Raw genomic sequence first — 23,456 nt, forward strand, 5'->3', positions numbered from 1 at the left:
GATAGCTCTCTCCGTCAAGAAGTAGTGTTTAAAACATGTCATGAGGGGGAGGAAGTGCATGTTAGTTACTATTTATGGTGCAATGGCAGCACAATATCCTCCAAGTCGAGGAAAAATGGGTTGCAATGTGCAGTATATTCAGAGCATGCAACCAAGGGGATAGTACAACTATCGCAGCACCGGTCTCATGTGAAATCCTTGAAGCTGCCTGAAATGCACAGTCATATGGCCAGTCTGCTCTGGTTGTGGAGGAGAGAGAGGCTGCAGTGGCTCTGTCTCCCCCGCGGCAGTGTTAATTCAGAGAGGTAACATCATGATTCTCCAGCCACGATGTCCCATGTGACTACCTGCTGCTGAAATATCAAGGCTTGGCAAACGACAAGACAGATGCTAAACAAGTCTTACCTCGGCTTACACCAGTCCGGCTTTAATTTCAGTTTTGAAAGGGGGGAAAAACACTACCATTTTCTATGCCAGCAGATCCAGAGAATAACGGGGAGGAACAGTTGCTATGAGGTACAAATGGACAATGAAGAGCCCTTCAGAAAGTAAACTTAGGAACAGGCCACCGTCTTTCCATACTGAGATCTGATATGTACCTGTCTGGTCTTTGTGTGTGCGCTCATTCACACAAAAAGACCAAAGATGTTGTTAGCATTTGGCCTCTCCCAATGTATTCCTATAGCTCCAAACGGGGGTGAAGTTGGAAACTACCACACTCTTCCACGGGCACAAAGACTAGACAAGGTGCATATCAACTCGTCTAAGCTCAGGTAACGACATATCCCAGTATGGAAAAACGGTGGCCTGTTCCTTTAAAAAGGCCCTGTACTTTAGGTATAGGGCCTTTTTAAAGGAACAGGCCACCATAGTTGACTCTGTCTGCTTTCATTGCTTTCTAGGGTCACTGTGACAATAACAATACACAACTTACACAACAGCAAGTTATTAACTGGAAAAAAAGAAATTAGATGCACAATATCTTTTTACAAAACATACAAATTTTACAAGGAAACCTACCAGGAAAAAAATCAGGTACGGGGCCTTTAAGTAGAACATTTGGTGTCTGTAGGTATTACTTTGAGTAAATAAAAATGCATTTTATATGGCTTATATGAATAATAAATAATAATAATACATGTTATTTGTATAGCGCTTTTCAAGACACTCAAAGACGCTTTACAGAAAACAAGAATAAAATCACACATAAAATTAGCACATTAAAATGAGGTGAAAGTTTGCGATAAGTTTAGGTGGAAAGAGAAAAGACTGAAAAATAAACTGCTAAACTATTACAGACCTTTGCAAAGCTCTATGCAGCCTTTCGAACTGCAGTTTTCATCCCACTGAGATCAATGGCGCCGCCGCAGTCCGTAGACCTTGCCTTTGCCTGTCCCAGCGTTTCTCTCTCTATTTTTTTTTTTTTTTCTCTTAATGAGACGCCCTCTCACAGATGGGCACGTCGCTGGCTCGGACTCCGAATATGTGCAGGACCAGATGCGTGAGAGGTCTCTCCTTTTGGTATGAGCCAATTAGAGGCCGCTCCAGTCTCAAAATGGTAATTCCGCATTTTACAGTCAAGGTTCCTGTCCCCCGTTGTAATCCCGAAACATGGAGAAAGAGTCGCACTTTTCATGATCATTATGGCCGGAGATAATGGAACACCACAGTCACAGCTTACGGCTGGTTTCGCCAGTGACTTTTGAGGTAATTTTAGTGTCTGGAATAGCAGTAATGGTGCTGCTTATTGCATGAGAGCTTTGGGCAGTGCAGCCAAGTAGTCCATGTCCTGCCCAAGCGATATGGTTCCATCTAGGACTCTCCCCCAAAAAATGAGAATCTGAAATCTCTGTGACTTTCGGGTGCGATCTCCGGAGGTCGTGGTCCTTCCTTTCTCGCTATTTTCCTGATAAGGATTAGTGATGTCTTGCACAAATCATCGAAGAGTCCAGGAAAACACAGTGAGATACTGATGAGAAACCACCGGGACGTGTTAAAAATATTACGTTGGATGTAAATGTCTGTGTTTATTGAGGTAGGACTTTTTATCTCAAAGATAACGGCTAGCATCAAAAACACAGCATCACAAACTTAAACAACTGAAAAGCATTTACACTAAAGACAGGCTGGCAAAGGCGGGCTGGGTAATCGGGAGAGTTTCCAGGTACAGGATAAATGAATAAATGTTTTTTGTGGATGGTGACTACCTGCAAATTTGTCAAAGTTGTTTTTGTTTGTTTCCAGCACTTAAAGCCGCACCTGGTCATTTCCTTTTGATCGAGTCGTTCCCCTTCATTCTGGACGACCTTGAAGCCCGGACCTGCGTGCCAACCGTCCAGCACGGGTAAGCCAGGTGAGACTCTCTGGCAAACAACAGTCAAGTGCACGGCACATGCCAAGAGACACAAAGTAGCAGTCGGCCATGTCGGAGTGGTTATTGTTAAAGCTGTGGTAATCACAACAGCACATGTCAAATTATAGCGTATTTTCCTCCAGCACGAACCAGGAAGTCAGGTGTTATATTAGCACAGTGTTAGCTTTAGCGGCCCGCCTTGCTTTCATCTTGAGATATGTTACTGAGAGGTGTTAAAACCATTATTTCATTATATTTCACTTGTTATACCTTGACTTTTTCAGGACACCATGGCATTTTAGATCTGTAGGAGTCGTTAGGTTCAGATGACAATAGATTGTGATCTATTGAAGTGCTTGCCATTGTTGGTAACATATTTTTTGTATATACTGTATGTGTATATATGATTATGTTTGTTTCTACCTAGTGTCTTTCAAAAAGAAACCAAAAAACTAAAGTTTATTACTCAAGAAGACATAATGAATGTAATAAAAGAAAGAATGATTATGTGTATAAATATATTTCTCCTATGTAAACTGTAACTATCTGTTATATCAAATATATTTGTGAAAGATGGCGGGGGGGTGACCAATCACGTGATGGTTGTGGCTGGTCCTGGGTGTGGTGGGACGGTGGGACGGGTGTGGTGGGTTGATTCTGACATCGTTTCCGGGTCAGAGAGTGTTTCACGTAGGTATCTTGACCAGCTCATACTGTTGGTAGAAGTTTCCCTGCGTTACATTTGGAGAACCGTGTTGTCGGCCCATCGACTCGCAAACTTCAGAATCTTACAAAAAGTATGTTTCTATCATTTACGATCGAAGTGCAAACGCTCAAAAGATGTGGAGAGTAATGCTAAAAGCAGCGAACCATGATCACTCGCCATGTGTTCCCGTACACAGTCGCCCCAACCTGCCCCCCCCCAACTGATAATGAGCACATTTAATTAATATCTTCCCCACCCCAGCACGTTAGCGTTTGAGCCAACTGCATTTGTCATTGAAACTGGCCCATGAAGAACAGGTAAAAGGCGCCATTAGAAGTTGAAAGGCCTCCGTGTTTTTTCCGCTGACTCCGCGGTTGTGTATCCCGCTTGTTTTGTGCCGAACTCACCGCCTGGCTCACTTCTGGCGCTTTGCTTCGACTTCAGAGAGAAACGGCTCGGGAAGCGGCGGACGATTTCCATATGGCTGAAGTCAGTATCTTTTCCGTACCAAGTGAGAAAGTCGTCCAATTTATTTTTAAGTGTTGTGTTTGCGATATTCTGATAAATGAACTTTTGGAGCTTGTAGCCGTTTCAGTCACAGATTGGTGTTTTATTTCAGTCAGGCCTATTTTTCCCTTCATTCTTCCAAATGCTCCGTTCCTTTAATCCAGCTTGATATGTGCCATTTTGGGGGGAAATGAGGGGCAGCTGTCTTGCAATAATGGTGCCAGTTTGTGCACCTCCAAAGTCATCCAATTCATTTAAGAGGACATATCACGCTAAATCTACTCTTTTTTAAAAGTTAAAGGCACACTGTGTAATGTTTTGGATTATCCCATTATTTCTATAACCAGATTGTTTAAGCACCCATTTGCAAACTCGTTCCTCTAGCTGTGCCCATCGAGCTTTTAGCCCGTGATTAGCTTTTGTTTTGTTTACTTCATTGTAGTAACCTCCTTCTAGTGGCATGTGAAATTATATATTTGGATTAAAAAAAGGAAAAAAAAAAACACATATTAGTCGCTCTGGAGTATAAGACACACCCCCTGCCAAACTACGAAAAAAAGTGTGACTTATAGTCCGGAAAATACAGTAAATTGTTTCGAGACCAATGCTTAAATCTACAGACAAGACGTGAGCTGGGCAACGAATCAAAATGTAATCGAAATCACAATCTCTACTTGGGTTAATCTCAATAATCGTCATGGGGCTTTATAGTCATCAGGTTTACAGCCAGAAACAGAACCTATAGTTTGGGAGTTTGGACGAGACAATAATGCGGGAGGAAAATGTTTGTGTTTGAGGTTAGTATAAACGGTGTGTTCAAGTTCATGAATCAGCTGCATGTATTCATTTTTATGAAAACATGTCAGAAATATGTCTTTTGTTGAAACTTCAACAGATTATTTGTACTTGGTAATGATGAGCTTCATTTGGATCCCGAAGCTACACGACATGAGCAGTGCTGTTTTTGGCAGCACTCTTAGTCCTATCATTTGAACGAAAATGGCTTTCAGTTCTAGTTACATTTTAGTCATTACTAAAGATGAAAACTCATTATAAAAAGTACTTAAGTATTTAGTATTTCAACAAATATTTGGATAGGCTAAGTAGGCTATTGAATCTAAGTGTGGGAATGTGGATGACGGCTGACTGAGCATCAGATTACGCCACAAAACGCAGAGGCGTCATTGTGAACATGACTTTTCCCTCATCCTCTGATCATCGCCTCCAGTGGCACTGTAGAACTAGACAAATTAGTAAAGTTTGTCTTATTTTATCTTATTTAATTAAAGGGAAAAACTGTCCTGAGAAAAGATATAGGCTGTGTCCGAATGTCCACACTATTCCATAGTGACTTTATAATGAATATATAGTGACTATATAGTGACTATATAGTGACTATATAGTGACTATATAGTGCGGGCCCATGTAGTGAATGAGGGGTTAGGGACTAGGGTGGACATTCGGACACAGCCATAGTCCCCGTTCGATCGCTGCCATGGAGCTATAGGTGCAGAGAGAGAGGGGCGCAGCCTGCAGCATGTGAGCGAACCACTTTCTCCTATTTTTGTCTCGTCTCATAAACGTATTGTCGTTTTTTGATCACAAAAGAGATTAATTTTTAGGTCACCTTTTGTTACGTTCGTCTTTAAAGCAGTACTAAGTAACTCATGCCCCTAGAGGCCATGAGCGCAACTGCAGGTGTTGTAGCAAGTTGCCATTTTTTGCTTTGCCCATTAGCCTGTTAACCTTTTGGGCGGCACGGTAGCACAGCGGTTAGTGCTCTCGCTTCACAGCTAGAAGGTCCGGGTTCGATTCCCACCAGGGACGGGGCCTTTCTGTGTGGAGTTTGCATGTTCTCCCCGTGTCTGCGTAGGTTTCCTCCGGGCACTCCGGTTTCCCCTACCACTAAAAACATGCACAATAGGCCAGAATGAATGATGTGTGTGAGTGAATGTATGGTGGTGTCAGAGGGTCCGTTGGCGCAGACGTGTGTAGTCGCGAAAGCGCCTCTGACAGTCTCCCCCAGGGGAAACTGAAGCTACAAAACGTAGCTTTCCACCACCGAGTATGAAGTGAATGTACAATTGTCTCATGTAAAGCGCTTTGTGACCATGTCTGTGAAAGGCGCTATATAAATAAAGATCTTCTTCTTCTTTTCTCCGTGATTCTGTTAGTGTGAATTGGTTGCTCCGATCCGGTGGCAGTCAAGTTCCAATTGTGGTTTTCTGGCCCCCCAAACATCCCATCAACACTTGTATTGTCCCCAGAGGGACTACGGAAAGGATGTATTAAGATAAACAAGTTACTTAGTATTGCTTTAAAAAAGGGTGCGTCATCTAAATGATATCGTTATAGTCTTTGTTGACAAAAACAACACTGCACTTGAGAAGCACTTGCAGTTCTGCACTTTAACCGTGTCTGTTATGGAGACACTGATTTGCTAGCATGCTATGTAAAAATAAAAGCTTGTATTTTTCATTTTTAGACAGCCAATTCCCACGGCTGCCCTGCCAAGAACGCTCCAACAGTACGAGACACAAACACAAGCAGTTCTTCTGAGACTGTGAAATGCCCAAAAGCAGGTCCACTTTAAAAATCATTACAAGTTAGTGGAACCATAGATTCTCTGGAACCTAATCCACGGAAAAGGGACTAAAAGTGTATGATCCAGCTTAATTAACACCATTTTTGAAATGAAGGACAGCTGTGTGCAAAGACCGTGCCGCTATTTTTTTGTTTTCTTTCTTTTTTTGCGCCTCCAAAGTCATCCAATTCATTAAAAATCTCCGGGTGTAATTGCGGGCTCATCTACGGCAGAGTAAATATTCAATTAACAGTGGCTTTTTAATAACTGCGATTCCTGCGGTCTGCCGTGCGTAGCCTTGTCTCCTCGTCATTAATTAAAATTTCTCTTTGGAGGTCAATTAAATTGCCTTTAACTATTCATTAGCAGCGGCAGCGCCTCACCAAATCTATTAAAGGGAGGTGCGCCCTCCTACATACTGTGAATGAGGGGCGATAAAGGCATTGGGGAAGGTTAATCTGCGCGAAGGTTAGAAGACTGGGTAAATCTTATATGAGGACGTATGCATTTTAAAATCAGGCTGTTTAATAAAAGTCATTAAGGCGAGACACTGTAGGGGAATAGGGACACATTTCATTCTTTCTAGCAATGATGATGATGATGAAGCCAAGTTAAACGGAGGGAATTCTGGATCATGTTTAGGTTTTGAATAAGCTATACGTTTTTTGCTTTTCAGTGCTCAATAAATGGGCAATGAATTAGACGTTTAAAAACTCCCACATAAAAATAAAACCTTTAAAAGAATCCCATGGAAAATCTACTTAAAAGGCACTGTACCTAATGATTTTTTCTAGCAATGGAACAAAATGTCTGTGACAGTGACCCTGCAAGTTGTGAAATGTGCTGATGAACTCATCCATGTGAAGAATTGAGATGCTTAGGATGTTAGGAAAGTTAGGAATGAGTTTGTGTCACAACTAACATTCATTTTGTGGCTTTCTTTTTTTAATTGTTTTTAATAAAAAATAAATCCGGTATAGGCCTTTAACAATAACAATGCTTTGGAGTCTGTATGAGCTGTGAAAGTGGACATGTTGTTGCAAGAGTGGAAGGAAAACCTCTTCTTAAGAGATTGGTTTCTAAACTTTTTACGTTAACACATGCACCTGTATACTCCACCTATATTTGACGGCTATGGCCACTGCAGTCTCCCAGAAAGGAAATGACCATATTTGGCTTACAGCGTCATCTCGGTCGCGTTTTGACACTTGTGGTTCCCTCCTGCTGGGAGAGGCCAACTTTATTTATAAAGCACTTTAAGAACTGTACAGTTGGCCAAAGTGCCACACGCAGAAACAGATACAAATATTTACAGTAAAAATATAAGGAAAAGTACAACAACAACAGGCAACATCAATCTGTGTTAAACGCCAGAGAAAAAAAGGTGCGTTTTTAGGAGAGATTTAAAAACAGGTGGAGACTGGGCCTTTCTAATCTCTAATGGCAGCTGGTTCCACAGCCGCGGGTCAGCAACAGAGAAGGCAACAACCAGTTGCAGCTGATCCGCTGACCTGACAGCACGAGACTGTAAGGCTGAATCATGTCAGACAGATGGGAGGGGGCGAATGAGATCTCTCTAGCTTAGGTACAGTGTCACATTCTGACCACATGAGCTTAGAACAGGGGGCCTCCAACAGGCGGCCCATGGGCCAAATCCGGCCCGCCAGATGATTCAATCCATCCCCTTACTTGTAGAGCACAAATTCCTGAGTAGGGTCAATAAAAAAAGGAAGTCTTTGGCTCGTTCCTGTGCGGAGTTATACATTCTTAAAGAAACAACCAGAATGCTAACTCGAGCCACTAGGGGGCAGCTTAAATCAAGAAAGGAAATAATTTCACACGTGTCAGGATATAAACAGCACATTATAATCACATGGCAAATGGACAGTCTGCCCCTGGGCGGCTGTGGCTACAATAGTAGCTTACCACCACAAGTGTTGAGTGAATGACTAATGACTAGTGTAGAAGAGACTTGTGACACAGGCGTGTAAAGTGCAATAGAAATGTAAGCCGAGGTTACAGTCCTGTCAGGTTCATTATTATTCATTTACTGAAAAAAGTTTCCTCAATAGTGTATTCCCAATTAAAACATTTTTCACTGGACCCCGACAATACACTCCAGATATATTTTTGGCCCCCAGTGAAATGTACCTGGAGACCCCTGGCTTAGAAGCTTCTGTGAATAGAAGCAAAACTTCGGCAACTCAACCTAACCCAGTCCAGTCAGCGATATAAGCTTCACCACAATACCTGTAGTCAAAACATGATGTTTATGTACATGAGAGCGTCTTCCACATGCTTCATTTTGGTAAAACACAGAAAAAAACTATATTGGCAGAGCTTTAGAAACATCTGACATCGACATCATTTTCTTTGCCCACTGCTTGTGTGAAGCAACAGCATATATGACTTGCAATGCTCCACAACATGGCTTTAAATAACAGTGGAACTGTGGTTTAACTTTGGCGTTTCTTTCGTCATAACAGGAAAGTCATGGCCTTTCTGTGTACAGTTCGGATTACCTACCAGACAAAACACATACTACGGGGGTTCAGCCAGGACTCTCTTGAGTCAGCAATAATAATGTTCCTTTCTGTCAATCATGTTGGTTTTTCATATTTTATAGACATACCCTTCCTAGCGCTTTATAATTCAAAAAGGGATCAAAAAAAGAATAGACAAAATGACACTGCATGGTCTGACCTTCGAGTCTTAAACAAGCCTACACAAAATAAGCTTTTAACCCTGTACAATGTTTTTTCATTTTGGCGAGGTAGCCAGGAGCAGCTTATCTGGGTTGCGTGTTTAGCCAAGGCTGAGTGGCTGCCAAACGGTCGGAGGCAGAGCGGGGATGAATGAGCAGTGACAAGGTAAAGCCGTGCGCCTGTTCCCCTGGATGACAGCTCAGGTGCTCCAGGAGACCCCAGACACAACACGCTCCATTTAGGGCACTGCAGCAGACAGGGGAGCGGGGCTCACGCACAGAGCCAGCCAACGGAACAAAGGCTGCTCTGAAGTCCGCAAACACGGGGAAATAATCGGGCCACGGGAAAGAGACAAACACAAACAACAGAGTGGAGGTTTTGCGGAGTACAGAGAGTAAGCTTTTGGTTTTCTTTGTCGCTTCAAGAATGAATGCAAAGTCAAATGAAAGGAACACGTTTTCAGTGAGTTCTAGCAACAGAAGTAGAGGTTATAGAAATGGTAGCAGTAGTAGTAACGCGGGTACCATAGTAGTAATAGTAGTGCACCTATGACCAGTATCTTCTATCTATCTAAAGTAAGTAAACAATAGACTGGGATTGCAGGCTATGCCGGGGCTCCTGAGATGCTAATCTGGTGATTTTGTGGGTCGTGGCCTGAAACGTTTGGGAACTGTTCCAGAGCAGTAGTTCTCAAATCGTATCACTTCAGGGCTAGCCTGGCCTTAGCCGTCCGTAAACTCCGGTCGATTATCATTTCCCTACATGTACGTCTGGGTCTGATCTCAGTCTCGTCCAAGTGAATCCAGTCTCGTGGAATCTGTGTCTCGGCCCACGCCTTGCTTTTTCCGTAGATAAGAATTGCTCTCTTGAGAACAGCTGTTCTAGAGGGCAATAGCTGCACGAGTAAAGAATGCATTTACTAAAACTTCCTGGTTATGACATTATTTGTGATGTTTATGAATTAATTTAATTATTGAAACGCTCGATACTTCAACTACAGAGTACAGAAGATAACTCAGGAACCGTCGCTGAAGATGGACAATGCCTGTATGAGACGCCTGAGAGATAACATAGACAAGCTAAACTAATCCAAACTAACCCTAACCTTAAGGACAGTCGTGTCTACAAAAGGCGTCTTACTCAGATTTGTTGAGTCGGCTGTGGACTTCCCCAGGCTGTGACGGACGAAAAGGCTAGCTAGTTTTAACTGTCGCCAGGCAACTACCCCTATACTGTACCTAAGGGCCCGGTTTGGTGCTCGCAATGGTGGGATTTCCCTACTCCTCTCAAGACTTTGGTGCATAAAAAGTTTTTCCTTTTACCTTCTCCTCATATAATTGCTGCTTCTCTGATCTAAAACTATGAACTATAATGACTTTCTTGTTTTGTTTTTGCACAGTACAGTACCATATAAAAAGCAGTGAATACATTTAAGATTCAGACCAAGCAAGAACCCTTTTCAATCCACATTTCTAATCAGCAGCTCTGCCACCTCCTCAATTATATTAAAGCAACTAATGTGAAAAAAAAAAAAAAATGAAATTAGGATTTCCGTGTTCTCCAAGTCACAAAACAAAATTGCCAATCGACTACTTCACTTTCCTGTAACTTAGCAGTTCTTCATGAAGCTTTGGAGTATCACTTTTCCTTCGTAGTTATTGGAGTACTTATATTTGCCATCGCTATAGCCCTTTAAAGACAGAAGTGTGTGTTATCTGGCGACAAAAGTTTAAGTTTTTACGACAAACTGTGCTTTGAACCTTTCTTTTTGAGCGCGCAGGAATAGTGTCCTATAGCGATTGAGGGGAGAGAAAAAAAAAGGAGTGAAGCTTTGCGATTTCATTCCTTGTTTGATAAGGACATCAGAGGGCTATTATGCAGTGGGAGGTCCTCGGCAGCGCTTCCTCCACTCCATCATCCGCCCGCGGCTAGGCTCGAGATCTCTGCTGGCACATAAACATAAACTAATCATAACATTAATCTCCCCACGCTACTGTGCACATTTGAAAGCAGGCCCATCTGTGAAGGCTTCCCAATTAGTTGCTGTCATATGGCAAGAGGATGGAGCCCGCTTTTTTTTTCTTTTTTCTTTTTTTTCTTACCGACTGTCCTTGCAATACGGAAAGGGAGAGACGTGGAGAAAGTGATGAGTGCGTGTACGCTTGGGAGATCAGAAAGCATTTGTTATTTCTGCACTGTAAGGAGGTCGGTACATTATGTGAAAGCTCACCGGTGGCCTCTTTTTTTCTTTAACCATATGTTTGGGAACGGGTTTTAGTGTTCTGGCTATTATTAGTTTCAAAAAGGCTGCGGTAATAGGCTTGCACGACCAGATTGTATATTTAGACGAACGGAAATTTGCCAATGCCAAGAAAGAAAGCAGCAGGAATCCACGTAACTGTTTTCCGGAATCAAGTCGACCATTGAACAATGACGGATGTGGTTTAAGAAACATTGAAATAAGTCATTAAAGAGGCTTCAAAGACTCTCGTGTCCCGAGGAAAGTGATCTGGTCAATATTAGCTATTTCAGTTATAAAGGAATACATCGTTTTTATTCTCAAAGCAAGTGCCCAACCAGAAACAGCTGTTGGAGCAACTGGACTGGAATATATTCGGCCTGCTTCCAAACAAAAATCATTAGCTGCTGATGAAGCTTCTTGGAAAAGAAAAGAGGCATCCGACACTTGAAACTACTAAGCACAGATGATGGCTTAAAGGAACAGGCCACCGTTTTTCCATACTGAGATAATTATGTTCTTACTTGAGCTTAGACGAGTTGATGTGTACTTGCCCTCAGTCACGCAAAACGACCAAAGATGTTGTTAGCATTTGGCCTCTCTGAGCATATTCCAAACGGGGTGAAGTTAGAAGCTACCATGCTCTTCCACGGGCACGTGCTTACGTCTGCTTTTTGGAGAGTCGTCTGAGCTCCAGTGCAAGTTCTCCCTCATCCAATTAACGCGTAACCACAGCTCCTCCAGCAGTTTGCGATTCCAAAAGCGAAGCGCTCCACTCCCCGCAGCAGAGGTGGCCCCAGGTTGGACCCCCCCCCCCACCCCCACCCCCTTCTGGGAATGGATTGATTCACTTTAGGCCGTGGAAAAGTAACAACACATTCTGTTCTACCCCCTACTGCTCCTGTGGAAATGAGACTTTCGCCTTGCAAAGGTGCCACTGGGGCACCGCATCTTTTAGCAAAAATATTTCATGAACCAAACACAAACACAGGGAGCAATTGAAATAACACTCCTTTAAACCTGCAGCCATTTTACACACTTATCAGGGAAGGAATGTACCTACATTTGAAAGATGGAGAAGCATCGATTGTTGTATCGTCGTTCAAAAAAAAGTGAAGTGACTGTTCATTCAGTATATTTACAATGTTATTGCATTTTATTGTCAGGAACCTCCGGATTTACTGCAGCAGATATGTAGAAAATTCATTCAGTTTGTGAAACAAGCATGAAATTTGGTCCAAGTGTTTACTCAAACTCGCTCTGTCAAAAATGTGGGTGTCCACCAAAAATTCCAAGTTTAAAAAAATAGTCTGACGTGCACATTGATGTATGGGATACAGCTAGGTTCAGTTAACCTCCACCTCGCCCGATCATTCATCCAGTGCCGTTAAAGTCCAGTGGGATCTGTGCACCATCCGGGTCAGAACATGAGCCCCCTGCCCTCGGCTCGGCTTAAACGCACTGGCAACTCAGTCTAACTAGAACTTAGAACTATTTTCTACCAACTAATTGATATGGAGCTGTTAGACAGTGTTTGAGACACTCAACTAAACTAAACTAAACTAAACTACAATTAGAAGTAATAATCATAATAATAATGCATTATTCTTACATAGCGCTTTTCACCCCCAACGACTCACACACACACTCACTATATTCACCCAGGCTCCCTGCTGTTCCCACATGGTCTCCCATCCAAGTACCGACCAGGCGCTTCCTGCTTAGCTTCCGAGGTCTGGCTGGATCGGCCTTGTTGACTCTACCTTAAGTCTGTAAAGCCAAAGCAAATGCATAAACTAATGAACAGAGACATGTGAAATCTATGATAAAAAATATATGCCAAATGTCATGCTTGTCATGCTTGTTTCACCAACTGAAGTATTGTAGTGAAAAAAACATTTATCTGCAGCACTAAATGTTGGCTTTAAAGCTCTATATGAGAACACTGCTGCTGTGATATCAAGCAATGCAAAACTATTTGATTGGATATGACGCATCTTTGGGCCTGTGCCAAGCAACTAACAGCCCAGTTCAGAGGAGGTGTTAAGGAATACGGAAAACAAAGTATATTAATCCCACTCTGCCTCAATGTCAAATAAATGCATAGTTAGTTATGGTGCTAGCTTGATGGAAATTGATGTCGGTCTTATAGGTTTCATATAACGCTTTACTGCTTGCTGCTTTACATTTATTGTAGCTATATTTTCCACTCCCATTATCCCACAGCAGGAAGAATAGCTATTCCATTACCACCATTACGGCGCGCTTTCACATTGATCGTCGGTTTCTGCGCTCATTTTACTTTGACAACTGAATGGTGCCATAGGAGGTAAACACATTCAGCACAGAGATATGCATGTTTCATAAAAGCGTCATGTTCAAAGATACAAAGATGTGGGCATTGATGGCATCCTGTGTCAACTCATGTAAAAGAAACAAACATTTTAAATTGTAAAACATTCAAATGACAACATATGGCGCTTAAAAATGACAGCTTATCAAAATGCCAAAGCTAATGGTAAACCGAGACATTGGTAAACCGAGAGCTGTACATTTGTGTCCTCTAGGGACATTCATTAACAATCTTAGCACCAACATCGTACTTCAAAGAGCATCAAAAAGACAGATATGTACACAAAAACAACTCACTGTATCCGAATGTCTTCTGCTCTGCTTTATGAACTGTTCATCATAACTATATGCCCAAGAGAGGAAGCCATCAATCACTCAACAGCCAAGGCTAAAGTTAAGTGACTAACGTTAGCAACTTTTTATGGTAACATCCTATGTTGGTGCGTTTTTTGTTTTTATGTTCACCTCGTTGTCTAATGTCTAATGAACATTGATGCTACTTTTCAAGGCACATTGCAGGAACTGCAAAATTCCACAACTTTTGAGCATTGGGACACAGCCTAAAAGTTCTCAACTATATCTATCTCAATCTTTACAAACAGTAAGGCCAGGCGACTGACTGACAGAGCAAGTAAATGCCAATATGCCTGTGACAGCCAAACTGTGAGAGTAGGTTATTGATGTTTTTTCTGGCAGCCCAAAAGTGCTGCCCACATGAGGAAAGGTCCAGCTATCCTAAATACCTTGCACACCATTGTATTGATCGCAAAAAAAAAAAAAAACACTCCCCAAAGGCTCTCGAGATTCTTCAGAAGCTTCTTCTTTTCAGAAGTGCTAAATTTGAACAAGATCTTGAGAAAGAAGTCACATAAAATCACATTTTTCCCTTGACTAAGATCTGCAGTTCAGTATAGTTAAGTAATACGAATAATTGATACTATCTTTTGAAGAACTTGACTGACTGATCTGTCCATGTTGTACTTCGGCTAAGTCCTGTAGTTACTCAAGTATCTACAAATGCGAAGCATATAAAATGAATGAATTATTTTCTACCATGTTCTATCCATGACGGCTCAGCATGTTCCAAAAAAGGACAAAAAGCGTGAAACTCCAGCCCGTGAGAGGGGCTGAACATTAACAAGCCTCCAGAGTCCAGAATCAAAGCCCAAAGCAACACTTAAATATAAATATTACAAAAACAGCACTTTTCTCGTGGTGTTAATAATAAACTATATATTTAGAAACAATAAAAGTCTTTGGAGCCAGGCTTTTAAGTTGCTTTTCACATGTCTAAAGTCCCCGTTGATTCCCAGGTCATAGTACACCTAGCCACCAGGGGGTGGTAGCGCAGAATGTCTGCACCCCACCATGAGACCAAAAAGAAAACATATACAACACTATAACATCAATGCTAGGAAGGTGACCATTATTAAACACATCAATATTCTCAATACAACTGTCGTTTCCGGGGTCAAAGTCCTGTCCAAGTCTTTCTCCATGAATCTGACCACCTGATCTCATTATTAATAACCAGCAACATGTCTCCGTTAGTCAGCCAAAACAAACTTTGATTCGTACTTCGAATTGTCTTAAATAAAAGTTCTTAAATTCTAGTTTAACGGGGACAGTAAATCATAGTGAAATTCACACACACACCACTAAGTCTGTCCTCTGTAGGAACACTTTCCACTGCACTTCATTAAAGTCAAATAACGTGTGCTCAATATTTGTTCTGCTACACGCTAAATTATTCAAAAAACAATGACTGAAAGTTCCAGCAACCGCAAAAACCATCAACGCCAATGGGCAGCGTCGCCTTGGCCAGCGTTCCTACCTTGCGTCCGCCGGTGTTCAGCTTGATCGGCTTGAGGAAGGGGTCAAAAATCATGTGGCTGGTCTCGATGTTGACGGGCGACTGCCTCTTTCCGACGGAGCAAAGGTTCCAGGCGGAGTTGACCAGGCCCCAAAAGGACGGCACTGCAAACAGAAGTGAACAAGGTTAGAATCTGCCTGGACCAGATAGCACAGGGTCAACGTCGGAGTTTTTTCTTTTCTTTTTTTTTCTTTTGTCTTTGCGTTCGATTTTGGTTCATTCATACGTGCCAGCTGTGTTGAAGGGAGGAATGCAATTAGCAGCTTTTTGACGGATGTGGGCTTTTGATGGCCCCTGGCAGAGGAACAATACCTGCCGCGCTGCTGTTTTTTGGAGATATTCTGAATGCAGGAGTGAGTGGCTTTGAGTAGATTCCTTTGAGCATAAATTTAAATAAAACGGCGGTATGGCTGCTTTTGGTAATCTGTCGGCTTATCATTTGTGTATATAATTTACAAGCAAAGTGGTGGGAACAAAGTCTCCAGCCTTAGTCCAAATTGTGGGTACGTATGCAGCAGGTGCTCTTACAGGTGTATAAAATAAAACGTGATAGCGCCTCTACTGATGACACAAACACAACTTTTTACAACTTAAAAGGCCCAATTCCTGATTCATGTTCGTGTATGAACAATAAAAGAGGCAGAGCGGATTTCAAAACAACGTGACAAAAATGAAGTCTGCTCTTGGATTCTCTATTCTGTATTTATTTCAACCTTTTGCTGGGGGTTTACATTTGTAGACAATGCAATGACATATTTTTCCATTCTTCAAAATGTCCTGGAAAACCTTGGAAATGACCCGGAAGACAATAATAATAATAATAATAATAAAGCTTTGGTTTTATATAGCACTTTTCTGCCCTGGGGTACACTGACGGAAGTAAGGCAACCAGTCTGTGCCATCGGCCCCTCCGACCACCACCACCACTCACTCCATTCGCCAGGCTTCCTGGTTTTCCAAAACGGTCTCCCATCCAAGCACCGACCAGGCCCTTCCCTGCTCAGAGGTCTGACGGGATTGGCCACAATTCCAAACGAAGAGTGGGAACCCTGACACTTTTACCTAGCCTGCCTAACGCCAGACTAAAATCACAAGTGATGTTTAGTCTGGGGACACCAATTCATTTTCTGGTAGGAGAGGTGTGGTTTACGATCGTCCAGAGCCGTTTATTGTGCTGAATGTCTCTCATGCGTCTGCACGGAGCCACAGCCAATCGTATCATCGTAACCGATGACGTACCCGCTGTAAACTTTCGAGCTAAACTATTTAGAACACGTTCTAAAGCTTGATCGAAAAATGGCGATGCGTCTGTAATGTTGTAATGTTGGATCTTTTTCATAAATAAACTACAAGCTTCTGTATGTCAAATAGTGCGTCATTGTCTTGCCGTCCCGCCTCGTTCTGTGATTGGTCCTCAAATCCATGCAAAAAACTCAGCCATGGTCCCCCCGGCTGCTGTGCAGTTCGAAATGATTCGAGCGTTAGCCAGGCTAACATTTACTCGCTAAGGTCTGTATGATTTAATTTCTTTGACGTCACCGTTATGTGGTCAGTGGGTTGACAACATCTTAAGACATCTGGATCGCTCATTATGTGCGATGTTTGATGGCTAATGCTAACAGCTATAGGTACAAAATATAGTGGAAAGGGTAACAAAAGCTGAACACGACTTCTCCTTTTCATTTCTGTAGGCGTGACAATATGCCACTTTTGTGATATGGGGAGATATTTCACTACACAATACAATACCAGACCTTTTCCCCCCAATATTGAAACATTTGATGATGTCATGTATTAACAATCAACAAATCAATTACTTTTCATGTTACCTTTATAGTTATCGATAAGATTAACTTTTGCCAAATTAGCCACAAGACTTTGGTTCCTTGTGTATATAAATGTAGGCAATGCAATAACATATTTTTGCACTTCAAAACGTCCTGGAAAACCTTGGAGATGACCCGGAAAACAATTCCAAGCAGAGAGTGGGAACCCTGTTTTTGGTCAGATCTTTCACGTGTGAAGTTTTAAATATCGTTGACTGGACTGACTTGATCCGACGGTGACAGATAAGCGTTCACCCGCCCTTATCCGTCTCAAGCATCGGTCAAGAGTACCTAGCTGGGGGGATTACTCCATTGGACGTACAATCTCCAAACGGAAAGGCCCCACAGTCCAGAATCAAATTAGGGACATCGGCGCTCTGACACGAGACTTACGGTCATTTTGCTTTATCCGTGTTAGCGCTAACCTCTTACTCCATATTCAGCGAGTGACTTTTTTTCTCCCCCCTCTCCTAACCTTTTGGGAACAATATCTCGCATGTCGCACAACTCATTTTTCGGCGTCCTAACCTCGATCCCCCGGCTGTGTCCTTATCAGGGTGTCTCGAGAACAGGACTGTTTTTTGCTCGAGCCGTATTGCCAGCAGCTAAGCCCAGATCCGAATCGCCAACGAGGCTTAGTGGGCGGAACTAATCTCCAATGACTTTTAACCAATTCCTCCGCGAAGTCGGGAATGAATTTCTGGGCCCAACACTTGAGAAAAAAATACGAAAATGCTGCCAAGGTGTTGCAAAGTATCTCGGCAAAAGGTTGTACGGGCTTATCGCGACTTCTCACGCACAAGCTGCTTTGCCCACATTAGTGTCTTCTTGGGAGACAGTGATATGCTTATAAAGGCGCTTTGCTGTCAAACGCTGTTCAACGTGGCATGGGACAGGACGCAGTGCCTGGCTTTACTTAGGGAGTACTCTATAGTACTTAGTAGGTAGTACTCTATAGTGGCTGACGATCCCACAGGACAACTCGACACAAACACGAGTACAATACATAATGGTTGGAGACAGAACGAAGTAAAGCCAGTGGAGGGAGATGAACACTGTGGACAAGGAAATGTGATTTATGAATTAATTGTACCCAAAGGCAGTGGTGTATAGTAGGGGTGTGACCAATCACAGAAACACCATCTGTTCCAACAAACGCATACTTCTGTTAGCTAGCTGTTACCAGACCTGTTTGAAATGAATGCCGGGCCTTATATAAATGTAAGGCATGGTTTCTCTGTTTAATGGCATTTATAGAATTTCTGTGGTTTCTCCTTCAATAATATATTATAAGATGAGCAGAAACTGCTCAGCTCAGAGGACACTTTTACGCGCTATGGTCTGTATGATTTCTAACTTGGCTTCGTCACCTTTATGTGGTCAATGGGTGGTGGAGACATCTGGATCGTTCATAATGTGCGATGTCTGATGACTATTGCAGGAAACAGCTACAGGGAAAACACTTTCCCCCCCAATATTGGTTTGTTTGATATAAATGGACTTGGACAAATCAATAACTTTTCATGTTTTCTTTATAGTTATCAATAACATTAACTTGTGGTTAATTTGTTTCTTTTGGGAACAAGAGTTTGGTTCCTTGTGTAAATAAATGTAATTTTAGTGCACAGTCACTGTCAGGTGCCATTTATTTACTCATTGTATTTACTCATGTGTTCCACTGGGGCATATCATGCCACTTATTGCCAATTTTCACTTTTAACTTGCCCATAACTTTTCCGGTTTTGGAGGTTATGTAATGATTTTTGGTGAAAAACCTTAATCGAACTTACAGTACCTTTTCATCATATGGTTTCAAAATGTTTGATAAGCCTATAATACACAATGTGGACATTTAATAGTTGATTATTACTGTACCTGCATATTGTGAGGTTATCTTTATGATCAGTGATGGAGAATTAGAGAGTTAATTCGACCTTCACACATGCCTTGCCAACCTTATCATATTGTACTGTCAAATGGAAACATTTGGGCGCCGACCTTACAAGACTTGAGGCCTAGTCAACGTGGCAGATTGTCTGTGAGTAGACTGTTAGTGTTAGACTGTTAGTGCCTACGTGTAAGCGAGAGTATTTAACTCTCTTCACATGGAAGTATTGCCAGACTCTGAATGATCAATGCCCTGAACACTGTGTTGACTGTTCAAATGTCTCCAGGCCTGTAATACAGTAATAAACTTCTTCCATTTAAGACATCCAGATTGTGCCCCGTCTCTGCACAGTTCCTCCGGACTCCTTTAGTATTTCCCTAACAATCGTGACCCATGTATTGTGTATTGTATCGAACCGCTGACCAGAAGTGTCCACGCCTGGTCCACAGTACATGAAATTCCCCTCTTACGACCGTGTCGTGCAGTAAAACATTGACTTGCATATGATCTCTGCTCTGACGAGCCAGCCGTCTGTGGATGTTTCGTATCAGCACGACTCACTTGCTGGAATTATTCGGATGGGTATTTGTCTGGAGTGAAATGATCTTTAAAGTACTCTTACATGAGTCATTACGTCGCTCCCCCTCCCCCACCTCTGGACACCAAATATGCAAGAGATGAGTCAGACAAAAATGCTTTGCAAATTCCGATGAGATTTTCCCACAAAAGCGGCGATAATGTGGGAAAAAAATGCAAATCTCCAGTGAATCAGCGCCTCCGCAGACACGGCGCAAAGTGCAATACTCAGCAACTCGACAAGTCCGCCCCCTTCGCCACACGGCCACCGACACGCTCCGAACGGTGTGAGCCGGCATGGAGGTGATAATGGGCCACGTTACTGGAATGTTAAGTAACACAGCGCTTTATTTTAGGCAATAACACAACGGCGGGCCACGGTTTCTGTTCATCCAGAGCGTTTCCATTCAAATCCCTGATGAATTCTGATCATGCTGAAATCAGTTTACAACTTCAGTCTCTGTAGGATTGTGTGTCTACATGCAGGTCAACATAGCAACTGGAAAATATCCTCAACCCAAGAATACAAGCTGATGATGATGGTGGCTGGATGACTTACGAAAGCCTCTTGAATAACATATCTAGGCAAGGCAAAGTTTATTTGTATGGCACATGTACAACTCGATGTGCCTCACAGCAACACCAGACACCCAAACACAATACAAAAAAATACAATAAAAAGCTTTTTCTAAAGACTGTCCAGTTGATTAAGAATCCTTGGGCCCGATCTTGTGCATCAAAACGGAGACGATAGCGTGACATTTTGCCTCAGTAGGAGCACTTTGTGATCTTGCCACTCCAGACTTGGCGCATTTAAGTGGGTGGAGACACACACATTTTCCTCCAACCAGATCGACTCCGCCTGCAGGAGAGTGGTTGTGTGGTTGTGTGGGAGTGGGGGGTGAACATGTGCTTTTGTTTTGCTTCGCATTCACGCCGAGCGCGGCCGATCCGCGCCACAGCGGACGCTGTAGCTGTTTTTCTCTGGAGACGTGAACATGGTTTAGCTCACGATGGGGTAAATAAAGTTTTTAGTTTGACCTGTGAGAGCCTAAGGCTTAAGAAAGAACGCAAGACAGCGCAATGTAAACGAGGAAGTGAATGTCAGCCGTGTTTCCATCAGTGCAGTCACCTCCTCTTGTGACGCCCCCTCACAGGTGGCGGAGGCCAATGGCACATATAGCGCCGCCACTCGGAAAATAATTCACCAAGAGCCTGCGCCGCCCCGTGCGCCGCCACAAGATCTGGCCCCTTGTGTTGAATCCATTCAGGCCCACCTTAATGTACTCATAGGTCCTGGGGCTTAAACAGAATTGTAGGCCCCCACTCCTCCGCAACGCTAACCCTGACCCTAACCTTGCTTCTCCTATGCATCCCTCTGGGCCAGGTAATTCGGATAGGCCCTTGACTATGGTAGGCCCCTGGGCTCCAGCCCCTGCTAGCCCATTGGATAAGGTGGCTCTGAATCCATTTATAAATCACCAAAGAAATTGATGCTGGATCTGTGCATGAAATGTGGCTAACTTCCTGTTGGCTATGTGCCGTCTTCATTTTAACCTCTTAAAAGGTCGACTGCCAAAAACAGAAAAACTTGTTTTTGTTGGGGGGTTTTAACTGCGAAACAAGACACTCTAATACACCTTATGTGTGACTTTGGTAGCTCTGTGATGAACAGAAGTGAAATAAATGACGTGAAAAGTCACGATCTGGACATTTTATTTATTATTGCGTTTCTTTTCTCTTTTTTTTTGTCTGAGGGGGCGTGGTGTTAGTCTGAGAGGGCGTGGTGTTGGTCTTAGGGGGTGTGGTGTTATTCTGAGGGGGCGTGGTGTTATTCTGAGGGGGCGTGGTGTTAGTCTGAGGGGGCGTGGTGTTAGTCTGAGGGGGCGTGGTGTTAGTCTGAGGGGGCGTGGTGTTAGTCTGAGGGGGCGTGGTGTTAGTCTGAGGGGGCGTGGTGTTAGTCTGAAGGGGCGTGGTGCTAGTCTGAGGGGGCGTGGTGTTAGTCTGAGGGGGCGTGGTGTTAGTCTGAGGGGGCGTGGTGTTGGTCTGAGGGGGCGTGGTGTTAGTGACATGCCAGAAAACCAACATTAACACAATGAACTAGCGACAAAAAACAGTGACAAAAACAAGTTAAACTATGAAACTATGAAAGTACAACAAACATGTGACATAATAAAGACAACACAACACAAAAGTTAGGATCAGTTTTGTAGGTCTTAGCTTTCGATTCCGTGACTCTACCCCAGGGGGAGCTGTGTGCCACGCCGAGTGGGAAATTACCATTACGATCATTATTGTGAAACGGCAACATTTCTAAACTGCTTTACATCATAGTTTGAATCTTGCTGTATTCCAGTTCACCTCAGAGGGTGCACTTTCTGAAGTTCCGACTTGTAAATCGCAAATGGAACATCCATCCAATTTCAAATTCCTGATCAATTACATATCTGAGAAAAAAAAACATCGACAGCCAAACCCAGAGCCAACCTCTGAGGACATATGGAACACAGCATAATTAAACATCATGAGCGCCCCAGACGGGTCAAATCAAATCAAACTGATTTGAATCATTTCACGCATAAGAAAGAAAGCAGCTTAAGTCTACTCAGGACTGATTTGCCATGTAAAAAAGTGAAAGCTTGTTATTATTATTATATGAATAATAACAAAGATAATATAATAATGCACTCTGATGGAAAGTCTATAAAAGGGCAGCACACCGGCCCCCGAGGTCATTAGCAGAGTGTTTCCAATAGAAGCTTCAAACCTAATCTGCTTTATGGCCGTGATGATCATAAAATAATCATCTGGTGTAATAATCTTGGTGGACAGCGCCCGTAACGGGCCGCTGCATATGTGCCGCGGAGCCGCAGTGAGGATGACTGACATAGTAACACTGCCCTGAGTCCGCCTGCAGTGCCAAGTGTCAGCACGTTTACATAGTGACAAGGAGTGATCTTATTTTTACTGCATTTACTGCTATTTTCATTATTTGGACGGAGCCAGGTCACAAAGCACTGTACTAGGTTACCGCCAAACACTGTACATGCACCAGGAAAAGCAAACTAGAACGAGGACCAAAGAAGTGTTTTAGCTTCTGACAAAAGAGTCTCTTGGTGTAAGCAACATCAGGCCTGGGGGCAAAATATGGCCCTCAAGCATTGAACTTCTGGCCCTTAAAGGAACAGGCCACTGATTTTCCACCCTGAGATATGTTCTTACCTGAGCTTAGACGAGTTGATGTGTACCTGTCTGGTCTTTGTGCGTGCGCTCAGTTGGACAAAAAGACCAAAGATGTTGTTAGCATTTTGCCTCTCCCAACATATTCCTATATCTCCAAACGAGGGTGAAGTTAGCGACCACGCTCTTCCACAGGCACAAAGACCAGACAGGTACGGATCAACTCGTCTAAGCTCAGGTAAGAACATATCTCAGTGTGGCCTGTTCCTTTAAGATGATTTTTAGAAATATCATTCCACACATCTAAACTCAAATAAAGTATTTAATCTGATGAACAACACACATTGTTGAATGTGTATCGTAAGTACATTGTAAACATTTTGAGACTTATATTTATTTGCTAAACTGCAACTTTCATGTAAGTCTGTGTTTTCAGGACTTCAGAACATAATATTTCCATTTAGAACTAAGTTTGCAGTGCAGATGTTTTATTTCCCGCCACCCTTGAATGCCTCACACTCTTCCTGTAAAGGTAAGCATAAGGAGGAAAACTATTTGACAGCTCACTGTAGATATTGTATAATTAAACAAACTGACATTTCACAAGGATTTCAGCTGCACCAGAGCAGGTCGCTCAGATGGTGTTTGGTAAACTTCTGTCATAATG

The 23,456-nt window shown here is 42.8% G+C and overlaps 1 protein-coding gene across 1 annotated transcript in view; it reads right to left on the reverse strand.

Annotated features, from left to right (window-relative positions):
• The window catches only part of ca10a (carbonic anhydrase Xa), a 480,424-nt gene that overhangs the window by 260,057 nt on the left and 196,911 nt on the right, over nt 1–23,456 (reverse strand). Inside the window, exon 3 of the mRNA XM_079577756.1 lies at nt 15,281–15,423. Within this exon, the coding sequence (XP_079433882.1) occupies nt 15,281–15,423 (143 nt within the window). The remainder of the gene's footprint in view (nt 1–15,280; nt 15,424–23,456) is intronic.

This window comes from Gobius niger (assembly GCF_951799975.1).
Source record: "Gobius niger genome assembly, chromosome: 19".
Lineage (NCBI taxonomy): Eukaryota > Metazoa > Chordata > Actinopteri > Gobiiformes > Gobiidae > Gobius > Gobius niger.